Raw genomic sequence first — 25534 nt, forward strand, 5'->3', positions numbered from 1 at the left:
TTTAATCTAGGACTTTCTTAGTTCCTTCCATAGCTCAGGTGGCATAGTGTTCCATTCTCTTCAAGCCTTCAACTCCCCTCTTCTGGTCAAAACTTCCCTGGTATTGGCTCAGTGTGCAAGGCCAGGCCGTGCCCTCGTTTGTGGGCGGCGCTGCTGTATGCCGTTGCCAGCAGGGAGCCCACTGCACTGAGGGCCCGCCCCCAGCCACACTTCCCTGCCGGTGCCACCGCTGACTAAACGGGGCAGCTGTTTGATCTTCCGTCTTCCTCCTGCAGAGAAGCAGCGGACACTTCCCATGACTTGTGCTGCAGCTCTTGAGTTAGAATGACACAGCTGGGGAGACCCAGGCAAGGCCTTTCTTAACAAAGGAAATCTTAAATTGGCTTCAGCTAAATAATTGTCCTGAGACCCCCTCCCTGTTCCATTTCACGTAGCACAAGCGCCACCTTGGACAGTACCGTGAAAACGTCACTTACGAAAACAGGCAGTGGTTTGGCCCAGGGGCCATAGTTTGCTAGCCTTTGGCTTGTAGTAGAGTGAGCATGGACGTCCGGCCAGCTCACCATAACCTCTGAGCCTCAGTTTCCTCATCTATAAAAATGCCCACTTTGAGTGTCCCAGGGGTTGTTCATGCGTAACTAGAATACGTACATCCTTTCTTTGAAAGGGCTGTGGAAGCTCCGACCGCAGATGGGCGCGTGGTGCTGGGCTCAGGGCTAAACCTCAAGGGCCCCCCAGCGGCTGTCATGGAGACCACCTCGGCCTCTGCATCCTGTCCCGGAGTCCAGCGTGTCTGTTGCCGTCAATCACAAACCGCAGAAAGGAATTTTCCTTTAAGAACCCAAAACTCTGAGGATGCATCTGGGACCACTGCCATCTCTCCGCGTTATTTCACCATCTGACGCACCTTTCAAGGTGTTCGCAGTCCGTTAGAAGGGCCCCCGCCTGAACGTTCAAGACGCCCCTGGGACCGAGGAATGAAGTTTGCCCCGGGAAAGTGCTCCTCAGCCGCGCCTGAACCCTGAAGTGGGTGTCACTGCCACTCAAGCCAGGCCCTCGCCCTGCGGGCTGGTGTCGACCTTTTCCCGCGGTTGCCAGCACCGCGTCATACAGCCTCTGGGGCAGCTGTGGCTTCTCCGCCTCTGCGCCGTGGGGCCTGGGAAGCTGCTGCGGCAGGGACCTGGCAGCTGTGCCGTCCCCTCCCCGCACCCTTTCTCCGACGAGGAATATGGGCTGAGCCTTCCAGGTTCAGGTACCAAGAGCCTCACGCTGGGAACAGGGGCAAACCTTGCAGAAGCGCCTGGAGGCGGGAAAGGGTGTGACGCTGACCTCGGGCCCCTCACCATCAGCTCAGAATCCTTTACAAGTGAAAGAATTAATCCACAGTGCTAGGATTTTTTTTTTTAATTGAAACAAGTAAATCAGACAATTACAAGAATTGTACAGAGGTTAACAGCCTGAAACGACCCCTTGGGTCCAAGCAGGTGACACGTGCACGTCATCTTCCACAAAAGGCCCAGGCGCCGGAGCGGGAAGAAGGGCCCACACACACCCAGAGAGCATGTGGCTTTCTCTCCCCTTCTGCGGCTCCTGCCCCTCCCCACAGGAGGCAGCAGTTCTCTGGAAACCTCTGCTTGTCAAGAAAAGCCTCTAGGAACCAGCCAGAAGCAGGTGTGGGTGGGCCTCGCTTGGTGAAGTAGTGCTTGTTGGCACTGCTCAGATCAGCACTTCTCCCACGTGCAGATCCAAGCCGGAGAGGAAAAGGCAGAAAACACAAATCTCATTCTAGAAACACATACACACACACAAACCTTGTATTACACACTCCATAAAATCCAAAAAGGCTTTTCTGTTTCGTTTTTGGGTTTTTCTTGGTGGCAGGGAGTCAAAAGGAGAACTCTCATCTTCTGGTTACCATTCACATTAGCAAAAAGCCCTGTTACAAAAAGGAAAAGGAAATAAAATCGTCTTTTTATCGAGAGTCATTTCAGAGGATGCATAAACAATAAGCAGATTCTGCCAGACAGCAGTGGGGCTGCATTTCCGTGCTGGCGCCTCTCACCCCACACCCACTCAGCGATGAGAACCGTGTATAAGTGCTGGCCACGGGCTCTGAGCAGCGCGGCCCCCTCTCACTGGGTGAAGTTTAAACGGAGCGTGGGTACCACCGGCTTCCTACTAGTTTCAGCGGCAGGACGACGGAGGGTCCCGCCTAGCGGCCGGGCCCGCGGCTACTGCTGCTCGGCCTGCCTCCTGCAGTAGTTGCTGTAGGCCTCCTCGAACATGGCCTTGCAGGGGAACCGGGCCTTCAGCTTAGAGCAGATGAGGAAGGAGCCCCCCATCTTCCTGTGCAGCGAGTAGGTCTCCTCGGGCGGCGGGACAAGCCGGTGCTTCAGCATGATGGGGATCAGGCTGTGGATCTTCTCGGTGGTGCTCTGGGTGCCAAAGTCAAAGGGCTCCTCCGAGGCAAAGGCCTCCCCCAGGGTAAGGATGGCGTCCAAGTGGGCATCTTCCATGGCCTGGAGGGAGGCGAATGGAGGTGAGATCGAAGAGCCCTCACCAGCCCAGGGCTCCATCACGGGGCCTGGGCTGAGTGCTCCCCGAGGAGTGGGCCAGGTAGGTGAGTGTTTCAACCAGACTGAAGAACGGGGCCAGGAGAACATCATTAATGTGTGAACTGGGCTCGGTGTAAGAAGAAAGGAAGTGGCGGGGTCTGCGGCTGAATGCAGGGTGTGACCCTGCCTGGGGGCACGCGAATTCAAAGCTTTTACAAAACACCTGTCATTCCAAAAAGAACAGTCTGTAGGCCTGAGCTGACCTGAGCCTCTGCACTCCTCGTAGGTGGCAGACCTGAGACCACCTGTGTGTCTGCAACCCTTCCCCACTGTCATCAGGAGAGGAAGGTGCTGCTTTCTGAGTGGGTTCTGGGTGACAGGAACACAGATGCTCGCCCCTTCATGTAGAGGGCTGCTACGATTACTTCCAGCGCTCCCCTCACCCTTTCCCCGCTGAGGCCTGAGCGAGTGAGGGCTGCGCTTTGCCATCCCATCTGCCCACCCGGGCCCCGAGCGCCAACACGATGAGCCCAGTGCCTGGGATCTCGAATGGGCTGCAGTGGGGCGTAAAACAAGAGCTTGGTGACCAGTCCCCCGGCATTCTGAGGCCCTCAGCCCAGGGGCTGGGGTGGGGCCGGCCCAGGGGCCCTGTGGAGACCCTCGAGAGCAGCTGTCACTTCTGATCTCATGCATTTGTAAACTGAGATTCCCTTCAGGTTTCAAGGGAAAAGCAGTCCATGGCTCACCCTCCCCACACACACTGAAGTCGGCCTGGGGCTGAGTCTGGCTCAGCAGGCCTTGTGCGTCTCCAGAGTCACGGGGGGCTCACCTTGACCTCGTAGCCGGTGAGGAACTTCATCTCGATGGACTTCTTCAGCACGGCCTCCCTGTCCCGGTTAGCAGCAGCCCTGATGATCTGGGCGGAGGTGCAGAGGGGACCGTGGGCAGCACACAGAGGGGGAGCTCCTGAGGGTCCAGGGAGCCAGCACCTGCCCCGCCCCACACAGGCCAGCTGCCGGCCCACCCACCTTTCCCCTTTACTCCCCTGAGCCCGAGGCAGCTGCGGCCTCATCCACGGGCACCAAACGCTGCAGACAGGCAGGGACATGAGGACGGAAGCCCGCCCGCCCGTCCCCGAGTCCCAAGCATCCCATCTGAGCCTCAGGAGAACACGGGCCAAGGCCAAGCCCTGCCTCCACCCCTACCTGGATGTAGAGGTCCGTGAAGGATCTGTCATATTCCCGAGTTGCCCCGAAGTCCAGAAGAGCCACCTGGGAACGGGCGATACCGGGTAGGCTTTGCCCCAGTGGAGCACGGGTTGGGGAGACAGGGCGGCGGGGGGCCGAGACCCCCAGATCTCGGACCCTGCTCCAGCGGAGCTCAGGCTCCCCATGGGAGCCCCACTGGGCGCTCACCTTGTGCTGCTGCGGGTCATAAAAGAAGTTGGAACAGTTGGGGTCTGTCTGCATGAAGTGGAACTCGAACAGCTCCCTCAGGCACAGGACCAGGATGCTGTGGCAGATCTGGGGGCCGGGTGGGTCCTCGTCACCAGCGCCGGGCCACCCAGTGGCCCCTGGATCTGGGCCGGGGAAGCCTGACTCCCATTTCCCTCCCCATCTTCCACCCCATCCTGCCTCATGCCCAGAGCTGACTTTGAGGCCAAGCGTACCACCAGGTGGGGAAACGCAGCAGCCCTCCTGCCCGCTCTGCCCCACAGGGGGGCCTCGGGGCTCCAGGGCCACCCTGTGGCCCACCTCATTCCGGATCTCCTGGCTCAGCCCCTCGGCCTGGTCCAGCGGGAAGCCGGACACCAGCTCCGTGGTCAGCACATGGGGGCTGCACAGCTCGTCCACAATCTCGGGCACGTAGAAGAAGGGGTGGTCCTTCAGCAGCTCCCTGGCAGGGGTGGGTGGGAGGTGACACCCGGGCCTCCTTGATCCCCCTCCCCGACCAACGCCCTGGGGTGACACACAGGACAGCAAGGGGCTGAGCCCCCCAGGCGGAGGGCCATGCCCCAAGCTGGGCGGGACACGGCTCCGGCCTCAGGCCCCAACCCCAGCCATCGCCCCTCAGAGCCGGGGGGGCCTTCAGCCCAAGACGGGCTATCCGAAGCCGCCCCTTCTGTCTCCCCAGCGGGAGCAACAGGCAAGGGCCCGAGGCTGGAGCCGCACCTGAACCTGCGGGCACAGGCGGCCTCTCGCTGGCAGTCACACTCGAGGGCCAGCTCCCGCCTCAGCACGTCGATCAGGTGCTCAGGGAACAGGCCTGGGCCAGGGAGGACGGTGTCAGGGGGACTGGGGGCTCCCCGGGAGGCCCCCCGGGGTCCCCAGAGCCCGCCCACAAGCCTGCCCTTGCCCAGCGGCAGCCTCAGACCTTCTGGAAGCATGTTGCTCATGTTCAGCACGGCCATGAGGTTGTTGACGTCACTGCTGATGCTCTGGGCCACGCCGGGGTACTGCGGGGGACAGAGGGGAGTCAGGCAGACAGACACAGCAGGGCCCCGCGGGGCCCCCGCCCTCCTGGCACCCACCAGCTGCCCAGCTGTGTCCCTCCCGGACCCCGCACCTCCGCGAGGCAGAGCCAAGACCCCCCAGTGCTGCCGTGACCCCCGGGCCCACCACGACCCTGTTCTCCACTGCCGACCGCTCCCTCCCCCATCCCCATCCCTGGGCTCAGGCCCCAGACAGACAGTCACTTGTCCCCAGTCCCTGCACCCCCCCAAACCAAGCATGCTGGGAGGCTGTCCTCCCTCCTACAGTCACTCACTCAGCAAATACTTCTCAGCACCCACCGCTGACCAAGTGCCGGGACAGAAGTGAAGAGACACAGGCCCTGCCCTGGGCACGGGGACACACAGGGGACGTAGGGTGCAGAGGCCCCTCACTGCAGGGCCCGGCTTGGCCCTGTGCAGCCCCTGAGGGCACCGAGCCCACACCCCGGGTGCCCACCTGGATCTTCATGGCCACCTCGCGGCCGCCCTTCATGCGGGCCAGGTGCACCTGCCCGATCGAGGCGGCTGCAAAGGGCCGCTCCTCAAAGTACTCCAGCTTGTCCCGCCAGTTGGGGCCCAGGTCGCTGTTGAGAGTTTTCTGGAGGGGGAGGCCAGGGAGGGGCCGTGAGCACAGCCGGGGACACCCTGAGGGGCCCTCCCCCTACCCCTCCCGCAGGGCTGCCAGCACCCGGACCCTGAGCCGCACCGGCCTCACCATCATCTGCTTCAGTGGCATGAAGTCTGCACTCTGCCTGACCCGCTCGAAGATCTTGGCCAGATGGGGGTTGATGAAGGCGTCGTCTGGAAGGCAGCAGAGCATTCAGAGAGCGGAAGGCTGACCCCTCGGAAGGAGGGCGCACAGGCCACCTCGATCACCCCTGCCCAGCGAGGTCTCCTGGGAGGAGGCCGAGGTGCCGCTCTGCCCTTCAAACGCTGAACCCCAGGTTCAGAGAAGATGAGGCACAGGCCCAATGCCACACAGCAGGCCCAGCCTCGGATTCTCCCTGCTCCCACAGGGCGTTTCCCCACTGGCACACAGACCCCTGATACTGCGGACCAAGGCTCCAGAGGGGACGCAGGGACACTGACCCGTGCACACTCCTGGCCCACCTCGGCCAACAACCAAATCCGAGACCCCCGCAGCCCGGCCCACGGCACCCCTCCCCGCCCGGGCGCTGGGTGCATCTGTGCAGGCCGGGCCCTGCCGACGGCGTGCGGGGCGGCGTGTGCCGGGGCCTCTGAACGCACCCAGGCACCTGAGGAGGTGGATTCCTTAGAAAGAGCAGGCACGGCTTTTTATGATTATAAAAGAAACACATTTAGGGAATAAAGCGTATTAACTGTTTAAAATACCCATAATCTACATACAGAGAACTACCATTCTCTTTTTTCGTTTTGACCCTTTCCTATGCGTTTTTCCCTGACTGCAGTCACGCTGCCTGGAGACGCTCTGGCCGACTCCCCTCCTGAAGCCGTTTCTCACGAGCACTTCCCACGTCGCTGAATAGCTTTCGGAAATACTCTGTAATGCACACAGAAGCTTCAACACGCAGCTCACTAGCCGGACAGCGGCTGACTTCAGTTGGTTTGAGACCAGAAAGAATCCTTCGATGAAGCCGCTCCTGCAGAGCCCTGACCGCATCTCTGAGGCTCTCCGTCCTAGAGGCGGGGCTCACGCACGGAAGGGCTTCCGAGGGGCGCGTGCCGCTCGCTCGGGAGTCCGCACAGGCACAGGCAGTGCCTGCCCCCACCTGCCTGGGTGGTTATGCCTGTCCTGCACCTGGCCAGTTCAGTGAGTCCATCTGACTGCTTGTGGGGGGCACTGGCTGTGCTCCCACTCAGGACACCAGCCCCTCGGGTGCTCCTCCCTGGGAGGCACCATCAGAAGCCCCGAGGGCCCCCCAAACCCCAGCTCTGCTCTGGGGGCTGCAATGAGCCAGCCTCCGGCTCAGCCGCTGCCGCCTCCCCCCGCCTTCCTTCCTCGGGGCCACACAGCCCAGGCCCCAGCGTCACGCCACCGCAGGCCCGTGAGCTCCCTCAACAGCACCCTCGGACCACCACGCAGGGGCGCCGGGGGGCGTCAGCTGGACTCTCCCCAACTTTTGAGACGCCAGGACCTCTGGACATGTCAAAACACTCAGAGAGAAACCAGAAAAACAACCGTGGGCTCCTATTTAAGACGCTGTTTTTCAACATCCCAGGTGGGTTAACAGCCAGGCTTCAAGCAAGAGAAGCCCGTGGGCAGGAAACCTCCCACCCCTTCCCAGTGGGGCCAAGTGCGGCGCCCCCCACTGCTCGCCCCCCAGCTCCCCTCCCCACGCTGCCTCACCGCCCAGGCCGCGCAGCCGCACTCACCCTGGACGCTCAGCATCTGGCCCAGCTTGAGCGCCGCCCCGCGCACCTTGCACAGCGTCCGCACGATGCGCTCCGCATTGGCCTCTGACAGGAAGGGGCTGGAATCCAGCACGGCCTTCTTCCCTGCAGAGGAGCAAAGTCACCATGGCCTCCCTCAGGCGGGGCTGCTGGGCCTGGGATCCCCCAGAGGCCCCTCCGCCCGCCCCTGGTTGTGGGTCTTGGCAAACCACTGGTTCTCCCAGTAAAAACAGGGACAATAACAAGAGGTAAGGGTTTCACACGTTTTAAATGAGATGCAGTAAAGTCCCAGCACAGAGCTGGACACAAAGGGCTCAGTCAACGTCTTTCCTCCCGGGGGTCCACAAAACCGGCAATGCAACTTTAACCCACATTTCACACCCACCTCCCAGATGCCGAGGAAGGCCCTCCGGGGCCACCCAGGTCTCCCCGGGCCCACCTGAACACCCTCCCAACACACACACACACACACACAGGCTTGCCCACGGGGCCTCTCCCTCCGTATCAGCCCCTGCCAAGTCCCTGTCCCTCGCCCCTCAGTGTCCTGGACAAAGGTCACCAGCACCCCTGGAGTCTCTGCACAGTCACCTGCGGCCACTGGCTGCAGTGAGAGCGCAGTCCTCGAGGGAGGGGAGCTCAGGGTCAAGGACAGCCTCACCGGGCTGGTGCCAGCTGGCCCGGGGAGAACGCACAGGGACCTCAGGTGTGCAGATGACCTCCATTCAGCACAGTCGGGGGTGGGAGGGTGGAGGGTGGTGACTCAAGGTGATGAGGAGGGGGTGACCCGGTGACAGTCAGTGCTTTTCCTGCCCTCTGTCCTGTGAGCCCAGTTAGATCAGGAACCCCCGAGGGCTGCCCCCCACAGAGCCTGGCACTTTCCTCAGCCTGCATCACCACGGGCCTGGCCCAGCGCTCAGAGTGGGTCTGAGGTGGGTCCCCAAGGGGGGAACACGGGAGGTGGCCGTCATGCCACTGCCCTCCGTCCGGGGCCGTGTCCCGCATGGCCTCTGATATACCAGGGTGGGTGGGCTGCAGGAGGATGTGGAGGATGCCCTCCACACCTGAGGGCAGCTGTTAGGCCTGCGCGGGGTTAGGCTCACCCCAGGGCCCCGGACAGCAGGACAGGGTCCCGGGAAGGGGGGAGATCTCAGCTCCACAGGAAGAAGCCCAGCTGCCGGGGGTCAAGAAAGCTGTAGCCCCGGGGCAGGACCACTCCAGGGTGTCTAGGCCAAGAAGGGTGCCCAGATCACCCCTCACCTCGGGCAGCAGCAGGGACAGGCGGCCCTCTATGTCCGCTCTGCCCTCCCCAGCCCCTGGGCCCTGTGGGCCAGGACCTGGGCCTGTGTCCCTGAGGAGAGGTGGGCGGGGCACAGACGCTGGGAGAGAAGGCCACGGCCCAGGCGGGAGGAGGGAGATCTTCTCCCCTAGGGACACGGCAGGCCCGGGAGACAGCAGCGCCCCTGAGATCCAGGGACGGCGCCCGGCCCTCTTGCGCTTTCCAGGCAGCGCTCCTCACGGCTGGCCAGTCTCCACAGGCTGGAGTCTGGGCCCCTGCCCGGGCAAGGCTGGTTCTGAACACAACCCGGGGGGAGCCGGGGGTGCCCAAGGGCGTGGTGGGTGGGCCCCCCCTCAGGAGAGGCTCCCTGGGGAGGCCTGGGCCAGGCTGGTCGGTGCCCTCCAGGCCCAGGGGTTCCCGGGCCTGCTCAGGAAGCTAGGGCACGTCCCTCTGGGCCTGAGCCCCACATCCTGCTCTTGGGCCAGTGGTACTAGGCCCCTTGACCCCCAACAAGGGCCACCGCCTCCCTGGCAAAGGACACCAGCTGTAACCTTGGGGCCAGTATAGCTTCTTTCCTGCTTGGACGGGGCAGGACGGAGGGCAGCCAGTTTTGGGGGGGATGATGGGAGAGGTTGTGCCTGGGGAACGCTGGCTTCTCACTTCCCAGTCTCAGCACCAACACTAAAAATACCCTCCCTAATCCTCTCTGTTCTCCGGTCCCTTCCAAGGACACACACATACTCAGGGGCCTGGAGGACAGGCTAGCGCCTTCTCCGCGGAGGCCCCTCATCCCCTCGAGAGGGTTCTGCAGGTGAAGCGGGGCCATCCAGGTGGCTGGCAGGCCCCACTTCGGGGCCCCCAGGCTGTAACTAGGGCCTCAGGGACCACAGCACAGCAGGCCAGTGGGGATCACTCAGGGTCCCCAGGGAAGGGGGGAGGAGGTGTCAAGTACCGGAATGAACTGATGTCCCTGAATGGGCGAGGGGCAGGGGGCACTCAGCCCAGAACTTCAAGTAAACTTTGAGAAATCCACCAAGCAGATGGCTCTAGCAGGGCTGCTCTCAACAGCCCCCAGGACCCCGCTGAAGGGAAAGCGCCCTGCACCTGCCTAGCCGCCTCCCCCCAACACCGGGACAAGCCTGGGGGAGGGGACCAGGTAGGAGGTGGGTGGAGCCTCCAGCTGCCCCCTGACCCATCATCAGAGCGTCATAAGCACCCCAGGTTTCAGAGCAGCCAGTCTGCAGAATGTTCTCCATGGAGTACCGCCCACAGCTGGCCACCCAGACAAGGGGGAACTGAGCGTTCTGACCTGACCCCGGGCTGACCCTGGGAGGAAGGGGACAGAGGAGTCATGATCTTCACCTCAGAGACAAAGCGTCTGAAGCTGGAGAGGTAATGGCCACCCCAGGTCACGAGATGGGGGAATGGGGGGCCCCATGGGGTCTGTTCCAGCAGCTCCCATGCCCCTTGACCACAGCCAAACGGGGAGCCCTGGGCACCTGACCTGGCCAGACCTGGGGTCCCAGCAGCTCTGCAGAGCAGAGGCAGAGGCAGGGCCAAACCTGAGGCTCCTATCAGAAGAGGGAAGGTGTGCGGGCCCGGAGGAACCAGGACGGCTGGGTGAGCCAACGTGGGCCGGGACAGGAACAGAAGAGCCTTCAGGCCTCAAACTCCAGGGCTGCCATTCACACGGAACACAAGATGAAAGATGCCCCTGGAGGCCAACCCTCGGGGAACGCAGGTGGGAGCTGGGAGCTGGCAGGCCCAACTCTCAGGGCCCACACTGCCCTCCCCATCAAGGGCCCAGCTCACCTGAGGGGTCCTCAGGGCGGAGGCTCTTCTTGGCGACCTCGGCCAGGGCCCCGAAGCCCAGACCCACGGCCAGACCTGCAAGGAGGAGGTTGAGGGCTCTGGGCATTCGCTCGGGGGCTGCCCACTGCCCTCCACCCACGAGGCCCAGAGCAGCCCCGCACAGACACCTGCCTCGCTCCCCTGGGGAGTGCCCCCTGCCCCTGGGGACCTTCGCTGACACTCCAGACATCTTGAAAAGGGAGGGGATAAAAAGGTAGGAGATACACAGCTGTTGTTTTCAGAGAAGACCTGGCTCAAGGTTGGTGCTTTCGGTGGAAAAGCCTCCTCCACCGCCACCTCCATCACCTTCGCTACAGGCTCACGCGACAAACACACACACCCCAAAACAACGTACGACGGGGAAACGCATTGGGGGAGACGCAGCACAAATGGAATGTGGACCAGGAATGGTTGCAGGCCAAGGACATCCTGACAACACTGGGCATCCCCTTGGGATGCAGCCGCCCACTTCACAGTCTGTGTGAAGAGCCTCCAATACTCTAGAATTCTCTAATCCAGTTCACTGAAGCTGCAAGGAGAGGCATTACCACTGCAAGATAAAGCAGTCATTGGTGGGAACTGGAACATTTTGCAAAAGCCATGGGGACTCCCAGGAGCTCAGGCTACAGCCCTCACTTGCGGGGGAAGGCCCCACAGGCACTGACAGTGGTCTAAGGACAATGGGGTACCAGGCCCCCCTTTGAAATCAAGGTTTATTAACATCTCATTGGTCCAGAGGTTGGAAGTGGATGATCCCTACTGTCTAGGAGAGGCCTGAGGAGCCCAGCAGGTGCCACTAAGTGCACACAGAAAGCCCAGGAGCCTGGCTCAGGGCCTATTTCCTCTACTTTAAATACAGTTCCAGCTGGCTTGGGGGGCGGGAGCACACTAGCCGAGAGAGTGGAAAACACTTGGAGGAGCACGCTGACCACAGCAGGAGGAACAGCAAAGACCCAGGGAAGATACCAAAGATGCCCTGAGACCAGCGGGCCTTGGCAAGCACAGCCCTGGGGGGCTGGGAGTCTCACCCCGGGCAAGGAAACCTGCACATGCTTCTACATTTTCCAAATTTTCTACAATGATTATGTATTACTTTTATGAAAATTATTATTGAAGCTACTGAAAAAGTTATTTAATGAAAAATAAATTTTAAAAATCATAAGAAGATAATCCAATTTTTAAAAATGTTTTTGCAGTACATTTTACACACCATTAGACAACCGTGCACCCTCTGCTTTGCCGGCTGTAACGGTAGCTCCTGCCTCATGGGTCAGTGTGAGGATTAAACAGCTGAATAAGAGTGAAGCACCCCCAGTAGGGCTGGGCATAAGGCAACACTATTCAGGTGTTCGCTATTACTGTCCTTTCTCCTATTCAAAGGGCTAGACCAGTGCTGCCCAAAAAATATAATGCCAGCCGCATATATAATTTTAAATTTTCTAGGGGCTATGTTAAAAAAGGCAAAAAGAAGCATGTGAAAGGAATTCTGATCATATATTTTACTTAGCCCAGTGTATCCAAAATATTATCAATTCAACAAGTACTCAATATACACATCGTTAGAAAGATGTTACTTTTTTTTTTTTTTGTACTAAGTCTTCAAAATCCAATGTGCGTTTCATCCTCGAAGCATGTCTCAGCTTGGACCAGCCGCGTTTCAAGTGCTCAACACCCCATGTTGCTGGTGGGTCAGCACAAGGGCAGCATAAGACAAGTTCTGGCGACCAGAACAGAGGCCACGGTCATCTGGAAATGCCCCCAAAGACACCCTGGTGCGTTGGGATGGAGCTGCCACGGCCTGTTTCCCTCTGACACCCCAACCCAGCCCCGGAGGACACTGGGCACAGAGCTGCGTCCCCGGTCAAACAGTGACTCCCCTCCGCTCACCCCCCTCTACCCCGCTCAGCACACTGTCCAACTCAGCAAACTAATGGCAACAGCAACGCTAACCTTCAAACTGCAGCGACCTTCACCAATGCCTCTCTGCCTCTAGATTTTTCTCTGCCTACATCAAGTCCAAAGACAAGCCTACAAAAGAGGCAGACGTGTCCAAGGTGACCCGGGTGGGCCACTGCGAGCAGACGCCGAGCGCCCTTCTCTGCAGGGCCCCCAGCTGGGCCCCCTCACACGCTCTGCCAACCTCTTCTCTGGCCCATTCTGGGCTGCTGGGCAGAGCCAAAGCTCTCCAAGGCCAAGGACCTGTCACTGAACACCGAATCACGGAGGGAACATTCCACAAAGCAGGCCGCAGGCTCCTTCTGTGGCCCTGCGAGCTCCCTCAGGACCTGCCCGGTGCCAGGCCCGAGGAGGTGCCAACTGACAGGCTCCCCACCGCGGCCCCGGAGGCGAGAGCAGCCCCGCCAGCCCACCAGCCCTGACCTCAGGAGCTCCTGGCCCTCCCGCCATCCCCAACCTGGCTGACCTGAAAGGATTCTCAGGACCTTGCAGAGAGAGAAGGGCAGAGCCCAGCCAGGCTCTTCCTTCTCCCGGAGCTGGGTGGCACCTGCAGGCAGCTCCGGGAAGATCAGCGGCTCTGCCTCGGATTCCCCGTGTTGGTGAGGACAGCCCGAGCCCATGCTCGCTCACTCTCCGGTGTCACCTGAGGCCGTCCACTCCACCTCAGCCCCCCAGCCCTGAGGACCGCGCCTGTCCAAGTTCTGATCCACAGGCAGGCCCGGCCCGGCCCGCACGGATGTCCCAGAGGAGACCAGCCGCAGAACCGGCTCCACGGCCCCATGGCCCCCGTCAGCAGCCTGGCCGCCATCCTAGCCGGTGAGAAGGCGCCAGCCCTTTCCAAGAAAGTTCCTGACATTTCTCTCACAAACGGAGATTTTGCAGGCAAGAAACGCAGTGGGAGTGCGGAGCAGCAAGGAGCAGGGTCTCCCCAAGGGGGTGGGAGCGCTTTGGGCCGCTTCCCAGGCTGTGGGACTGATCAGGGAGCCCAGGCCCCTGGCCCAGCTCCTTCCTCCCCGAAGTCCCTCTGCGGGTCCTCAGAGCCAAATGAGTGCCCCCTGAGCAGCATTGGCCTTCTGCCCACACAGACACAGAGGTTAAGAAAAAAAGGAAATAAAAACCTTCTAACAAACAGCACCGTCTGTGAGGAGGCTTAGTGAGGGGTGCCTAACCTGCCAGAACCCCCAGGCATGTTTACAGAGCAAGGCTGGACGGAGGTCCTCTGCAGCAGCAAGGGCCAAATCTGAGGGTAAAACAGCTTCACTCACACAGTACCACCCACGTGCCAGGCACTGTTCTCAGGCCTCCCTTTTTCAACACGTCCAACAATCCTTCTGATCTGATAAGACAAAGTCCACACAAAAAAGGCAGCGGACAAGGCTATTTCCTTCTCTTCAAGGTGTTCCTGAACCCTTAGTAATTCCACCCTCTCTTCCATCACCTGCATCCTCCACGCTGTGCCAGCACCAGGCGCCGGGAAGAAGAGGGGGCCTGGGAGGGGGCTGCAACCCATGGCATCGCAGGAAGGCGAATAGGAAGGAGCGGTGGAGGAAGTTCCCTATAGAGTGTTCTCCTCGGTTCTCAGAACTAGGCCAGAGTGGGGCGGGGGGGAAGACCTGACCGCCCCTCTGCTGGTTCAGGGGAGATGGGACGAATTCAGGGGCGACAGGCTCAGACTGCCATCTGTATGATACAGGCCTCCTCAGCCCTGGTCCCAGGACCGTCACAAATGCACATATGGGCCTGGGTGACTGGCAACTGTGGCTCAGCTTCCTCATCTGTAACTGGAGATTATAACTGCCCTAATCTCCTTCACAGAGGCTCTAAGCGACAAAAAATAGACAAAAGAGTCCCTTTTAAAGTATACTCCTGGAAAAAGTAGAAACTATGCTCCCTCACCCCTGCCAAGGGCACAAACTGCTCTTGGACCTACAGGGCATCTGTCTTGCTGCCTCAGAGAGCACCGGAGGAGCGCTGGCTGCTTAGAGCGACAGCAAGTGTGCAGCGTGTACCCTCAGGAAGTCAGGCACGTAGTGCTCAACTCCTTTTGGTAAGTTTTCTCTAGTGCCTACTTTATCTGTTGGTCTCATTTCTATAATCGTCCAGTTCTCCCTCATTTCATAGGTGCAGAGGAGATGATAAGACATCTCCTCTGAACCTATATTACTGAAGCACAAATGAAAAATATAGAAAAGAGTTGAGGAGACACACAGGACAGAAGGGAAAAATCTAACATATGTGTAACTGGAATCCCAGAAGGAGAGGAGAAAGAGAACAGGGCAGAAACAATAATTGAAGAAATGACCAGAATTTTCCAAAATTGATGAAAAGACATCAAGCACAGATTTACGAAGCTCTGTAATCCCAAGCAGGATAAAAACAAAGTAAATCATACCCAAGCATGTCACAGCCACACTGCTGGAAAACAAAAGCAAAAGGAAAATTTTAAAAGCAGAGGACAAAATACAAATTACTTACAAAGGAGCAGCAATAAAACGAATAGTTAAGTTTTCAACAGAAACAATGGAAGTTAAGAAGACAACTGAGGGACTTCTCTGGTGGTCCAGTGGTTAAGACTTTGCACTTCCATTGCAGTGGGCGCGGGTTCAATCCCTGGTCAGGGAACTAAGATCCCACATGCCACATGGTGCGGCCAAAAAACAAAAACAAAACAAAACAAAATAAAAAAAAGAAGACAATGGAATAATATTGCTAAAGTGTCCAAAAGAATTAATTTTGAACATGGAGTATTATACCCAGCCAAAATACCTTCTAAAACAAAAGTGTAATAAAGACATTTACACACAAATAAAAACAGAGAATTAATGATTACCACTCTGCACTACAAAAAAGAGAAAAGGTAGTTCTTCAGAGAAGAGGAAAATTACCCCAAAAGTAATTCTAATATAAAAATGAAGGGAGAAAGAAGCACAAAAAGGGTAAATATGTGGCTAATCTAAACTCATATGGGCTATACAAAGAAATAACATCTTGTGAGGTTTAACATATCTTAATAATTTAGTATATAATATAAAATGTGTAGAAACAAAATACATATCCACATTAACATACACACACACACACACAAAGAAGGGATTTAAACTGTTCTGAAGTGCTAGCATTACTGGGGAAGCAGTAAAAATAATCACTTCTATTACATTGTAGTAAGTCAAGAATGTATGCTGTAATCTCAAGTGAAACCACTAAAAGTATAGTAGGATAATAACACACAAACTAATAAAGAGAAAACATGTACAATAAAAAATTTGATTAATTCAAAAGAAGGCAAGGCAAGTGGGGAGAGGGAAGGGGGAAGGGGAAGAAAGGGGTAGGGAATTAAGAGGTACAAACTACTATGTATAAAATAAATAAGCTACAAGGATATATAGTACAGCACAGGGAATATAGCCAATACTTTATAATAGCTACAAATGGAATCTAACCTTTAAAAATCGTGAATCCCTATGTTGTACACTTGAAACTTACATAGTATTATACGTCAACTATACCTCAATTAAAAAAAAGGTAAAAATTTGTAAAAAGAAGGTAAGACAGAAGAGAAAAAAGGGAACAGAATGGATGGGTCAAACAGTAAACAAAGACTAAGACAGTAAGTATAAACCACAATACACCAGCAACTCTATTAAATGTAAATGAACCTAATACTCACATTATAAGAGTAAGATTAAAGCACAATACACCAGCAACTCTATTAAATGTAAATGAACCTAATACTCACATTATAAGAGTAAGATTAATGTCTGTACCTAAATCACAGGAAAAGAAAATATATATATGCTGCTTACAAAACACATACCTTAAATATAAGGATACAAAAGTTTGAAAGGAGAAGGAAAGAAAAAGATATACAATGCAAACATTGACCACCCCCCCGCCAAAAAAAAGCTGGAAAACAGCTATACTAATATCAGACAATGTAGACTTTCATAGAGATGAGAGGTAAGACATAATAATAAAGGAGTCAATCCCCAGGAGGATATAAGAATTCTAAATCTGTAAGCAACCAATAACACAGCTTCAAAACGTTAAAGCAAAAATTGACAGAACTAAGAGGTAGGTAAATCCATGATCATAGCATAAGACTTTTAAATGTCTCTTTTGATAGCTGATACAATAAACATACCATCTAGAAAAATGGTATAGATGATCTTATTTGCAAAGCAGAAATAGAGACACAGATGTAGAGAACAAATGTATGGATGCCAAGGGGGAAGAGGTGGGGTGGGAGGAATTGGGAGACTGGGAGTGACACCTATACTTTATTGTTACTATGTGTAAAATAGACAACTGATGGGAACATACTATAGCACAGGGAAATCTACCTAATGCACTGTGGTAACCTAAATGGGAGGGAAGTCCAAAACGGAGGGGATATCTGTGTGTGTATGGCTGATTCATTTTGTTGTGCAATGGAGGCTAACACAACATTGTAAAGCAACCATACTCCAACAAAAATTAATTTAAAAAAGAATTTTAAAAAGAATTTTAAAAAAAGAACAAAAGAATAAACATACCAAAAAAATCATTAAAAGATCTGATTAACGTGAGTAACAAACTAGACTAGACAGATAGATAAACTGCACCTGACAATGCCAGAATTCTTTTCAGATACACATGGAACATTTACCAAAATATTCCCATTGGAGTCAATGGCAAGACCCCTATTTCACAGAAAGGCAAACCAAGGCAAGACCCAAGGCCATAGGAAGCAGGGCCGGAATTATAACCCAAATCTTATGATGACCTAAAGCCCAGTTCTGACCCCAAATCCAATATCTGATGCTATCTTTCATTTCATTCTCCAACAAAATCTAATATCCACAGATCACCATGCCCACAGCATCAGAGCCATAATGTCCCACAACCAAATTAGACCTAGAGTTCCTGCGCCATCTCGGCATCAGAATGAGCCACCCAAATGGAAAGCCCCTGCCTTCTGCCTCTATATAGCTGAATACCTGCTGCTGACCTTCCCAAATACAATCCTACCCCTCTGAGATCTAGAGCAATCCTTTTCTCTCATACCTGCAGTGTAACAACTTCCTAAAGTCTGTTAGTCTACACCTCAAAAACATCTCACCCTCATGAGGGGAAGAAAGGCCAGAAGCATTTTCTAGGAGAAGAAAGTAGAGCAGTGTTACTTCCAACTGTTTAGATAATGACCCACCAGTAAGCCATATACTTCACAATGCAATGAAGAACATACATCAATAGTATATTTAGATCTCTGAAACAGAAATATTTTTGCAACATGTGCCGTTCTAAGGATCTATGATACTAATTCTGATCCTTTTTTATTCAATTCCATTCTATTTAATTTGTTTTTTTTTAAATGAACGCATGTCAAAGATTTTATTTAATTTATTAAGGGAACCAGTATGTTACAACTTATTTAAATTTATTTATTTATTTATGGCTGTGCTGGGTCTTTGTTTCTATGCGAGGGCTTTCTCTAGTTATGGCAAGCGGGGGCCACTCTTCATCGCGGTGCGCGGGCCTCTCACTCTCGCGGCCTCTCTTGTTGCGGAGCACAGGCTACAGACGCGCAGGCTCAGCAGTTGTGGCTCACGGGCCCATTCGCTCCATGGCATGTGGGATCTTCCCAGACCAGGGCTCGAACCCATGTCCCCGGCATTGGCAGCCAGACCCTCAACCACTGCGCCACCAGGGAAGCCCCTAATTTGTTCTTTAAATGCTGGTCCTGACCCACTAAACTGATTTCACACTCACTAAAGGGTCATAAACCCCAGTTTGAAAACCTCTGGATAGGGTAGAAGGCCCAGAATTCACCTCTGGGGCCAGAATTGCACGTTCTTTCCAGACCTGGCTCCTCTTTGCTCCCATCCTGCCACCTCTAATCCTGAAACATGAGCTGCCAACTGCTTGGGCAACGTGTGCAGCTCCGAATCACAGCTGTGAGCAAATCTCCAGCACAGACTCTGAATGGCGGCTCCAGGCATCAGGCAGCTGTCAGCAAGGGCTCAAGAGGCTCCTGATGGTGCAAAGCCCCTACAAAGACCAGGGTCTCTCCTCACCCCAACCCTAGCTCCCTCTGGCAGCCCACGTCCCCCACGCCCTGAGGGGAGCCCTGTACCCTGGTTTTAATGAAGTTGACTTTTTGTCCTACACACCTTCCTATACAACCGCTTTCACTTCAGTCTGCTTTCCTTAACCCACCACCCAAAAAGGCCTGACTCTTGCCTGCTTCACCAGGACTTCCATCAAATACTAATTGGCCATCACGACCTTCATCCTGACCACTTTTCCCAAACAGGTCCTCCACTACCCCACCCCGGCAAAGACTCACGAGAGAGGCTTACACCCATTCTAAAATACATCAGTCAAACTAAGCCTTACGGGGACAGAGCTCTGTGGTGAGCCCTGGTCTGCAGAGAGGGGAGGAGGATTACAGGTTACAGAGAAAGACTAACTACAAAGTAAGAAGAGAACAGTTCCTGCCCTCAAATTAATGGGGGAGAGAACAGAATCTCCATCTAATACTTTAAGAATAATAAATGTCCCCACTAATAGCCACTGAGCAAAGCAGGGAAAGTGCCATGTCTTCTGGGGAATAAGGACCACTGGAAGCCACCAGAGCAGCAACCCAAACCCACTCTGGTAGTGGCACCCCAGGGAGTTACAATGTTCTATGAGGAGCTGCTTAAAACGCTCATCCATTAAAATGAAATGAAGCAATAATTTTGTGCTAAAACTCAGATGACACTGTATGCTAGATTCCTGAAAAGCTAAGTAGCAGCAGATGCCACATTTTAAGATAACAATTATGGAAGAAAACCTCAGAGTTGAGAAAATTCTATCCAATTAACCTAGTTTGCTCTGCACCTAAGGAAGACAGCCAGCCTTCCTTCAATGTTAGAACCCACGCATCAGGCCAGCTTGCAGAGGACCAGGTTATCAGGGAGCACAGAGCCACTCCTGAACAAGGAGTAAGATGGGGTTTCCAGAAGAGAAGAGGCAGCCGGGGAGAGCAGCGTGCCTGATGTACGGCCTGTGGGAGGGGAGACGTACAAACCAGCAAAGCAAAAGGCAGGTGGGTAAAGGCTCAGACATGTGAGAGCGGGCTCGTGACTAGTCAGCACTGGCACCAACGTGAACCAGTCAACGAGACCACTGTTACACAGAGCCTCGCAAATAAGCACTGGCCCCAGGTGAGTACGTGAATCAAGTGGCCAGGGCTGTTACTTTCATTAGCTGTATTGTCTGGAGAACCTACTGAGGATAAGCGGGCTTTAGAGAAGTCACTCCATCGTCAAGTAGAACCATAGCAAAGGATGGCACTTTCCACAGCAACATCTTGGTCGGATATGACAATACAATGTCATAAAAGCAGAGACAACTGCTGTAAACCTTCACTATAAAATGATCCTCCAACTTGGACGAAGAGAGCACAGGGGTACTGGACACAATGGCTATGCAAACCCCTAAAGAAAAGAACAAAGTCACAACTCCTCAGCACACTAAAATGGACGACAGCAGCTCAGGGCCACGGCACCTCGTTATCATTCCACTGATGCCCGCAGGCCCGTAGGAATCCAGCAAACGGGTCCCCAAATGGCTGGGCAAAAACCACTGGGTCCAGGAGCCAAAGAGCCCCACTGTCCCCCCTCCTCCCTGCAGGGGCCTCCAAAGGCCTGAGTGAAAAGCTGATGCTGCAGACGCTGCCCCCCAGAGAAGCAAAACCACAGCTCACAGCGTGGAATCAGCTACACACCGACCCCCAGGGGTGAGCTGAGGCAGAGACTGAATCGCCCACCCACGGAAAACATCCCGGAACAGTTAACACAGGAGCTACCATCCTCCCCAGGGCACCCCTGGGTCGCCAGCCTCCCTGCCGCACACAGGCCCCACGGTGGCCCCAGCCCCACTCACCGGGACTGGCACCTCACCTCCAAAGTTGGCCAACCGCCCAATCCGCGTGACTGGCACCTTCCGCTCGCGAGCCCGCTCGCTGAGCTAGAGGGCGAAAAGAAAGAGACCTCCAGGGATCAGTGAACAGGGACAGGACCAACCTTCAGGGGTTCACGCCGCCTCCCGCACGCCCTCTCCACCCGCAAAGGCAGCAGCTCCGCCCAGCAGCACACCCCTCCCAGAGGAGGCCCCCGTGAGCCTGACATTCCAGGCCATGGCACCCGAAGAACATCCCCGAAGAGGGGGCCTGACCCCAGCAGCCCTGAGCGAAGCGCCCCAGCCCCACTCGGGGGCCTCCTGCACGCACCATCTGCTTGTGCGGCTTGCTCTCGGGGCGGGCCTTGGCCTGCCGGGCCTTCTCAATGTCCTCAGCCGTCAGGCCCCCCACGGGGGACTGGTCCTGGTGGTAGAAACTTCGCCGCAGGCCCGTGGCAGAGGATGGGTCTCTGGGGTCTGCAAAGAGCCTCCCGTTCACCCTGCCCGTAGGGGAGGCGGCCTGGCCCCGGAGCCCGCCTTCCCTAAAGGGTCCGCTGGCAACATAGGCAGGAGCTGGGCCCTGGCTGCGGGCGTGATCCCAGGGCGGAGGGGACTGATCGGGGGAGGAGGCCGCAGACAACTCCTCGGAGGCGCCCTCGGCCCTCGGCCCTGAGAAGTGGAATTCTGCTTGCGGGTCGTCAAAGCTCTGGGCATAAGACTCTTCATGCTTCTCCTGACCCTGCAGGGAACAAACACCAACGTGAGAGAAGCAAGAGGCCAGCCAGGAGCCCCTCCCTGTGTGCATCCCCTTCTGGCCAGGACAGCACACCGGCGCGTCCCACCCTCTGACCCTCTGGAGGGCCCTACCATGTCACCCCCGTGGCCCGTGGCCAGTTCCGGAGGTGAGCAGCAGCCCAGGAGCCAGGAGGCCCGGGCTCCAGCCCTGCTCCTGCCAGGGCTCTGCCGCGTGGGCCCAGGCAAGCCGGCCGCCCATGGTCCCTGAGCACCCGCTGGGTGCCCCGCCCAGACCAGGTCCCTGAGCACCCGCTGGGTGCCCCGCCCAGACCAGGTCCCTGAGCACCCGCTGGGTGCCCCGCCCAGACCAGGTCCCTGAGCACCTGCTGGGTGCCCCGCCCAGACCAGGTGAGCGACCACTCTCCCGGCGGCAAGCTCCTCACCTGTAAATCCAGGCTAAAGAGAGGCTACCAGGGCTTTGGGGAAGGTGAACCAGGGCAAAAGATGGGGAAAGCTTTGAGAAGTAAGAGGACAGCCGAAGACCAGAGGAGGCGAGCGCAGCACACAGGGAGGGCCGCCCTGCCTCTCCAGGCCAGCGCCTTGCTGCAGACGCGGCTCCCGAGGGGCTCTCACCAGAGGGCTTGTCACTTCCAGGACCTGGCCTGGCTCTTCCAGGAGCAGGGGGGACAGGACAGGAGAGGAGGGGGAGAAAACACCATGTTTCCCCTGTAACAGTCGCCGAGACCTGAGCTTCAGGCCCAGGTTCTTTCCACTTTTGAACCCCTAGCGACCTGGAGAGAGTTCCTGACCCCTCTCTGCCACTTCCTCATCCGAAAAGAGGGCTCCCCGCAGTCACAGAGTTACGCGGGGCACAGACGGGGCCAGGGGAACAGGGCCGAGAAGGCTATAATTAGAACAGCACTGACTCCTGAAGGGAGGTCAGGGACCTGGATTCCCCGATTCCACTGAAATGGCCTCAGTGCGTGGAGTGCTGCCTGTAGGTTCTGCAGAAACAGCAGGAGACCCCAAAGCCTTCTCACTCTCAGCTCTGCAAGACACTGTGGGATCTAAGCAGATAAGACTTGCCCTCCAGAGAAAGGAACGAGACAGGCTGTTGCTCTCATCTCATAAGCGGCAAACGGAGGCCGAGAGAGCTGAAATAATCTGGTAAAGGCCCACCAGGCAGCCAACGGCGGAGCAGGTATCCCAAGCCAAGGCCTGCCCCGCGGGCCGCCCCGAGGCCGCCTGACAGCACCTGCCTCGGAGCAGAAATGAATTGTGTTTGGAATCAAGGGGCACCTGTCAAGATGGCCAGGGAAGCCCTGGAATGAAGGGGTCTGGGACAGGGTCCGAGAGCCACGTAACTCCTGTAGCTCCCACACTGGCCGCGGGCTCACCACTCCTTCTGCCCCACTACTCCAGCGCTGGCCGCCGGCCCTGCGTTACCATAAGCTGTTTATGTGGCAGCCAAGGGGCCTCAGTGTCTCAATGGGACCGGACTCAGTAAGTGTCTGCTGAATGAATACGCGAACAAATCCCTTGAGGAGCTAGAGAGAGAGAGGTTTCTGGAGCACCTGGCCCTCCGTCCCCTCACAGACAGGGGAGGAACCCACCTCTGAGTGTGCAGGGAGAGAATGGGAGCGCACTGGAGACCCTCGCCCTGCTCGGCGCCTCCTTCGCGGTGGGGGACCGCCACTCCCTCCCACCTCCGAGGGGCTGTCCCAGGGCGTGGCCCTGCCTCTTCCAAGGACCGGGGCCAGGCCTGCCCGAGGGGAGCACAGGGGTGAGCGGGGAGCCTGGGTTCCCTCTCACCCTTCAGGGAGGCCTGCCCAGGCCTAGCGTGCTCCTCTCTCCTGGGCGGCCCCAGGGTGCTGGGCAACCTCACTTCCTGGATGCTCCACAGGCAAACACCCAACAGGAAGGCGATGGCTCCTCACTAGCGAAGGCACCAAATGAGGCTGCCAGGGCACAGCCCAGCCTCAGCAGAGAGAGGGCGGGTGGGGAGTCTGAGACTGGGAAGAGGACACAGGATTCCGGTCCTGTCAATCAGTAATCGCATCAAACTGCTTAGTCTCAGTTTCCCCATCTGAGAAAGGGGGGCAAGCACTTGGGTCTGCACCCCTCCCAGGACAGCGGTGAGGCTTGTAAGAGATCACAGGTGTGAACACCTCTGCAAGTTGAAGGTATCTGTGTAGAGAGAGAGACACAGTATCGCCACTGGACCCTTAGAGAGCATGAGGGGAGAGCTGGGAATCCTAACTCTGAGAATGACCAGAGGCCGGCGGGCTGGGATGTCCCACAGCCTGGAGGAGCGTGCGTGTCCTTGTCCAGAAGGTCAGAGCAGAAATGGGAGGAGTGCGGCAGCAGGGCACCCTTGCAGCACAGCTCCCAACATACACATGCCCAGGCACACACATGCGTGCGCACGGCGCACGCGCACACTCGCGCCCCCTCCCCATGCCCTCAGACTGTCAGGAACAGGGGTGGGGACCATGCAGGTGATGACACGGTGGATGGCACTCTGCTGCAGCAGGCCATGTTGACAACCACGGCTCCAGCACTCGTTTTTGCTTAAAACCCTCCCCTTGGATGCTGAAACGTCAAGGCCCCCTCCCGCTGGCACCCACCCCCACTGCCAACTGGCCTCCTTACCTGCACCTGCCCCAAGACCATGCCGATCTGCTCTGCGGCCGTGGACTGCAGGGCCTTGGCCGCCATAATGAGCTCCCTGCCGAGGCCCAGGTGCTGCAGGTGGGTCTCCACGGCCGCCTGGGTCAGCTTGGCAAGGCCTTTGACCACCATGATGGTGTCCCCCAACATGGCAGCCATCCTTCAGGGCTGGAAGAGAGTGGGCCAAGTCAGGGTCGGGGCTCCACGCCTCACACAGGGTCGCACTCACACAGGCCACCTCTACCCCAAACTCTGGCTGTTTGGTTTTTCCACTGACCTCCCCTTCTGATCCAGGTTGACTGAGAGAAAAGAGAGGAAGGGCCCAGGGCTCAAGGTAAACTGAGTGACTCCCCACACTGCAGGGCGCCGATCAGAAAGAGAGAGTCCGTGGAGTCAGGGCTGTGCGCCCGACCATGTTTCCTCACCTGGGCCTCACAGCCACCCCGTGGCACAGACAAGTAAAGGGATTTGCCCAAAGTCTCTCAGCCACCAAGTGGCAGAACCAGGACTTGAATCTGGGTGTCCTGATTTAGTCCAGAGTTCTTCCCTCTGGACCAAAACCGTAGGTTGGGGAAGGAATGACACAGGAGGGAAGGGGGCAAGGCACAACCTCTGAAAGAATAACATAGCCCAAGGACATGACATAAACTGATTAGAACCAAATGGGCCCAAGATGGCAGAGAAGTCAACTTCCACTACACCTTGAGCCTCAGTATACGCTCACTGTAACACACCAGCAAGCTAAATGACACATCCACAGGCGCCACGACAGTTCCAAGGCCGACCATAAGGATGAAAGAGTGGGCCGTGGCCCAATTCCTCGAAATCCGCGCCCCTTCCCAAAATAGCTGGAATACTCCTCCCACTCGTTAGCCTATGAAATTACCCACCCCTATAAAAACTGACAACGCCATACCCTGGTGCCTTTCTCACCTTCCGAGATGGCCCACACTCTGTCTGTGGAGTGTGTTTCTCTCTAAATAAATCCACTTCTTACCTATCATTTTGTCTCTCACTGAATTCTTCCTGCCATGAGACAGCAAGAACCTGAGCTTCGGAGCCTGAACCAAGATGGAGTAGAAGGACGTGCGCTCACTCCCTCTTGTGAGAACACCAGAATCACAACTAGATGCTGGACAATCATCGACAGGAAGACACTGGAACTCACCAAGAAAGATACCCCACATCCAAAGACAAAGGAGAAGCCACAATGAGACGGTAGGAGGGGTACAATCACAGTAAAATCAAATCCCGTAACTGCTGGGTGGGTGACTCACAGACTGGAGAACACTTATACCACAGAAGTCCACCCACTGGAGTGAAGGTTCTGAGCCACACATCAGGCTTCCCAACCTGGGGGTCCAGCAACGGGAGGAGGAATTCCTAGAGAATCAGACTTTGAAGCCTAGTGGGATTTGATGCAGGACTCTGACAGGACTGGGGGAAACAGAGACTCCACTCTTGGAGGGCGCACACAAAGTAGTGTGCACATCGGGACCCAGGGGAAGGAGCAGTGACCCCAGGGGAGACTGAACCAGACCTGCCTGCTAGTGCTGGGGGTTCTCCTGCAGAGGCGGGGGGTGGCTGTGGCTCACCGTGGGGACAAGGACACTGGCAGCAGAAGTTCTGGGAAGTACTCCTTGGCCTGAGTCCTCTCAGAGTCGGCCATTAGCTCCACCAAAGAGCCCAGGTAGGCTCCAGTGT

The 25534-nt window shown here is 56.4% G+C and overlaps 1 protein-coding gene across 1 annotated transcript; it reads right to left on the reverse strand.

Moving 5' to 3' along the window:
• Positions 1 to 1389: 1389 nt before the first annotated feature.
• Positions 1390 to 23996, reverse strand: LOC132375959 (atypical kinase COQ8A, mitochondrial-like). Its single transcript, XM_059941365.1, has 14 exons — positions 23813 to 23996; positions 20757 to 21164; positions 20428 to 20494; positions 10508 to 10582; positions 7402 to 7524; positions 5762 to 5847; positions 5504 to 5644; positions 4929 to 5010; positions 4727 to 4820; positions 4310 to 4451; positions 3971 to 4078; positions 3761 to 3826; positions 3385 to 3471; positions 1390 to 2519 (listed from the first exon to the last, which is right to left on the reverse strand). The coding sequence occupies exons 1-14, from the start codon at positions 23987 to 23989 to the stop codon at positions 2232 to 2234; spliced, it is 1944 nt and encodes a 647-aa protein (XP_059797348.1). The 5' UTR covers positions 23990 to 23996; the 3' UTR covers positions 1390 to 2231.
• Positions 23997 to 25534: the final 1538 nt, after the last annotated feature.

The sequence above is a fragment of the Balaenoptera ricei genome, chromosome 1 (assembly GCF_028023285.1).
Source record: "Balaenoptera ricei isolate mBalRic1 chromosome 1, mBalRic1.hap2, whole genome shotgun sequence".
In the NCBI taxonomy this organism is placed as follows: domain Eukaryota; kingdom Metazoa; phylum Chordata; class Mammalia; order Artiodactyla; family Balaenopteridae; genus Balaenoptera; species Balaenoptera ricei.

Bases quoted from the DNA above. Each gene is read 5' to 3' on its own strand.
- LOC132375959 (XM_059941365.1), bottom strand. From the start codon at position 23,989: ATGGCTGCCATGTTGGGGGACACCATCATGGTGGTCAAAGGCCTTGCC. The intron at 20,495-20,756 runs GTGCGTGCAGGA...TTCGCCCTCTAG, and splicing joins GCAAGCCGCACAAGCAGATG to CTCAGCGAGCGGGCTCGCGA. The intron at 3,827-3,970 runs GTGAGCGCCCAG...GCCCGTTCCCAG, and splicing joins ATGACCCGCAGCAGCACAAG to GTGGCTCTTCTGGACTTCGG.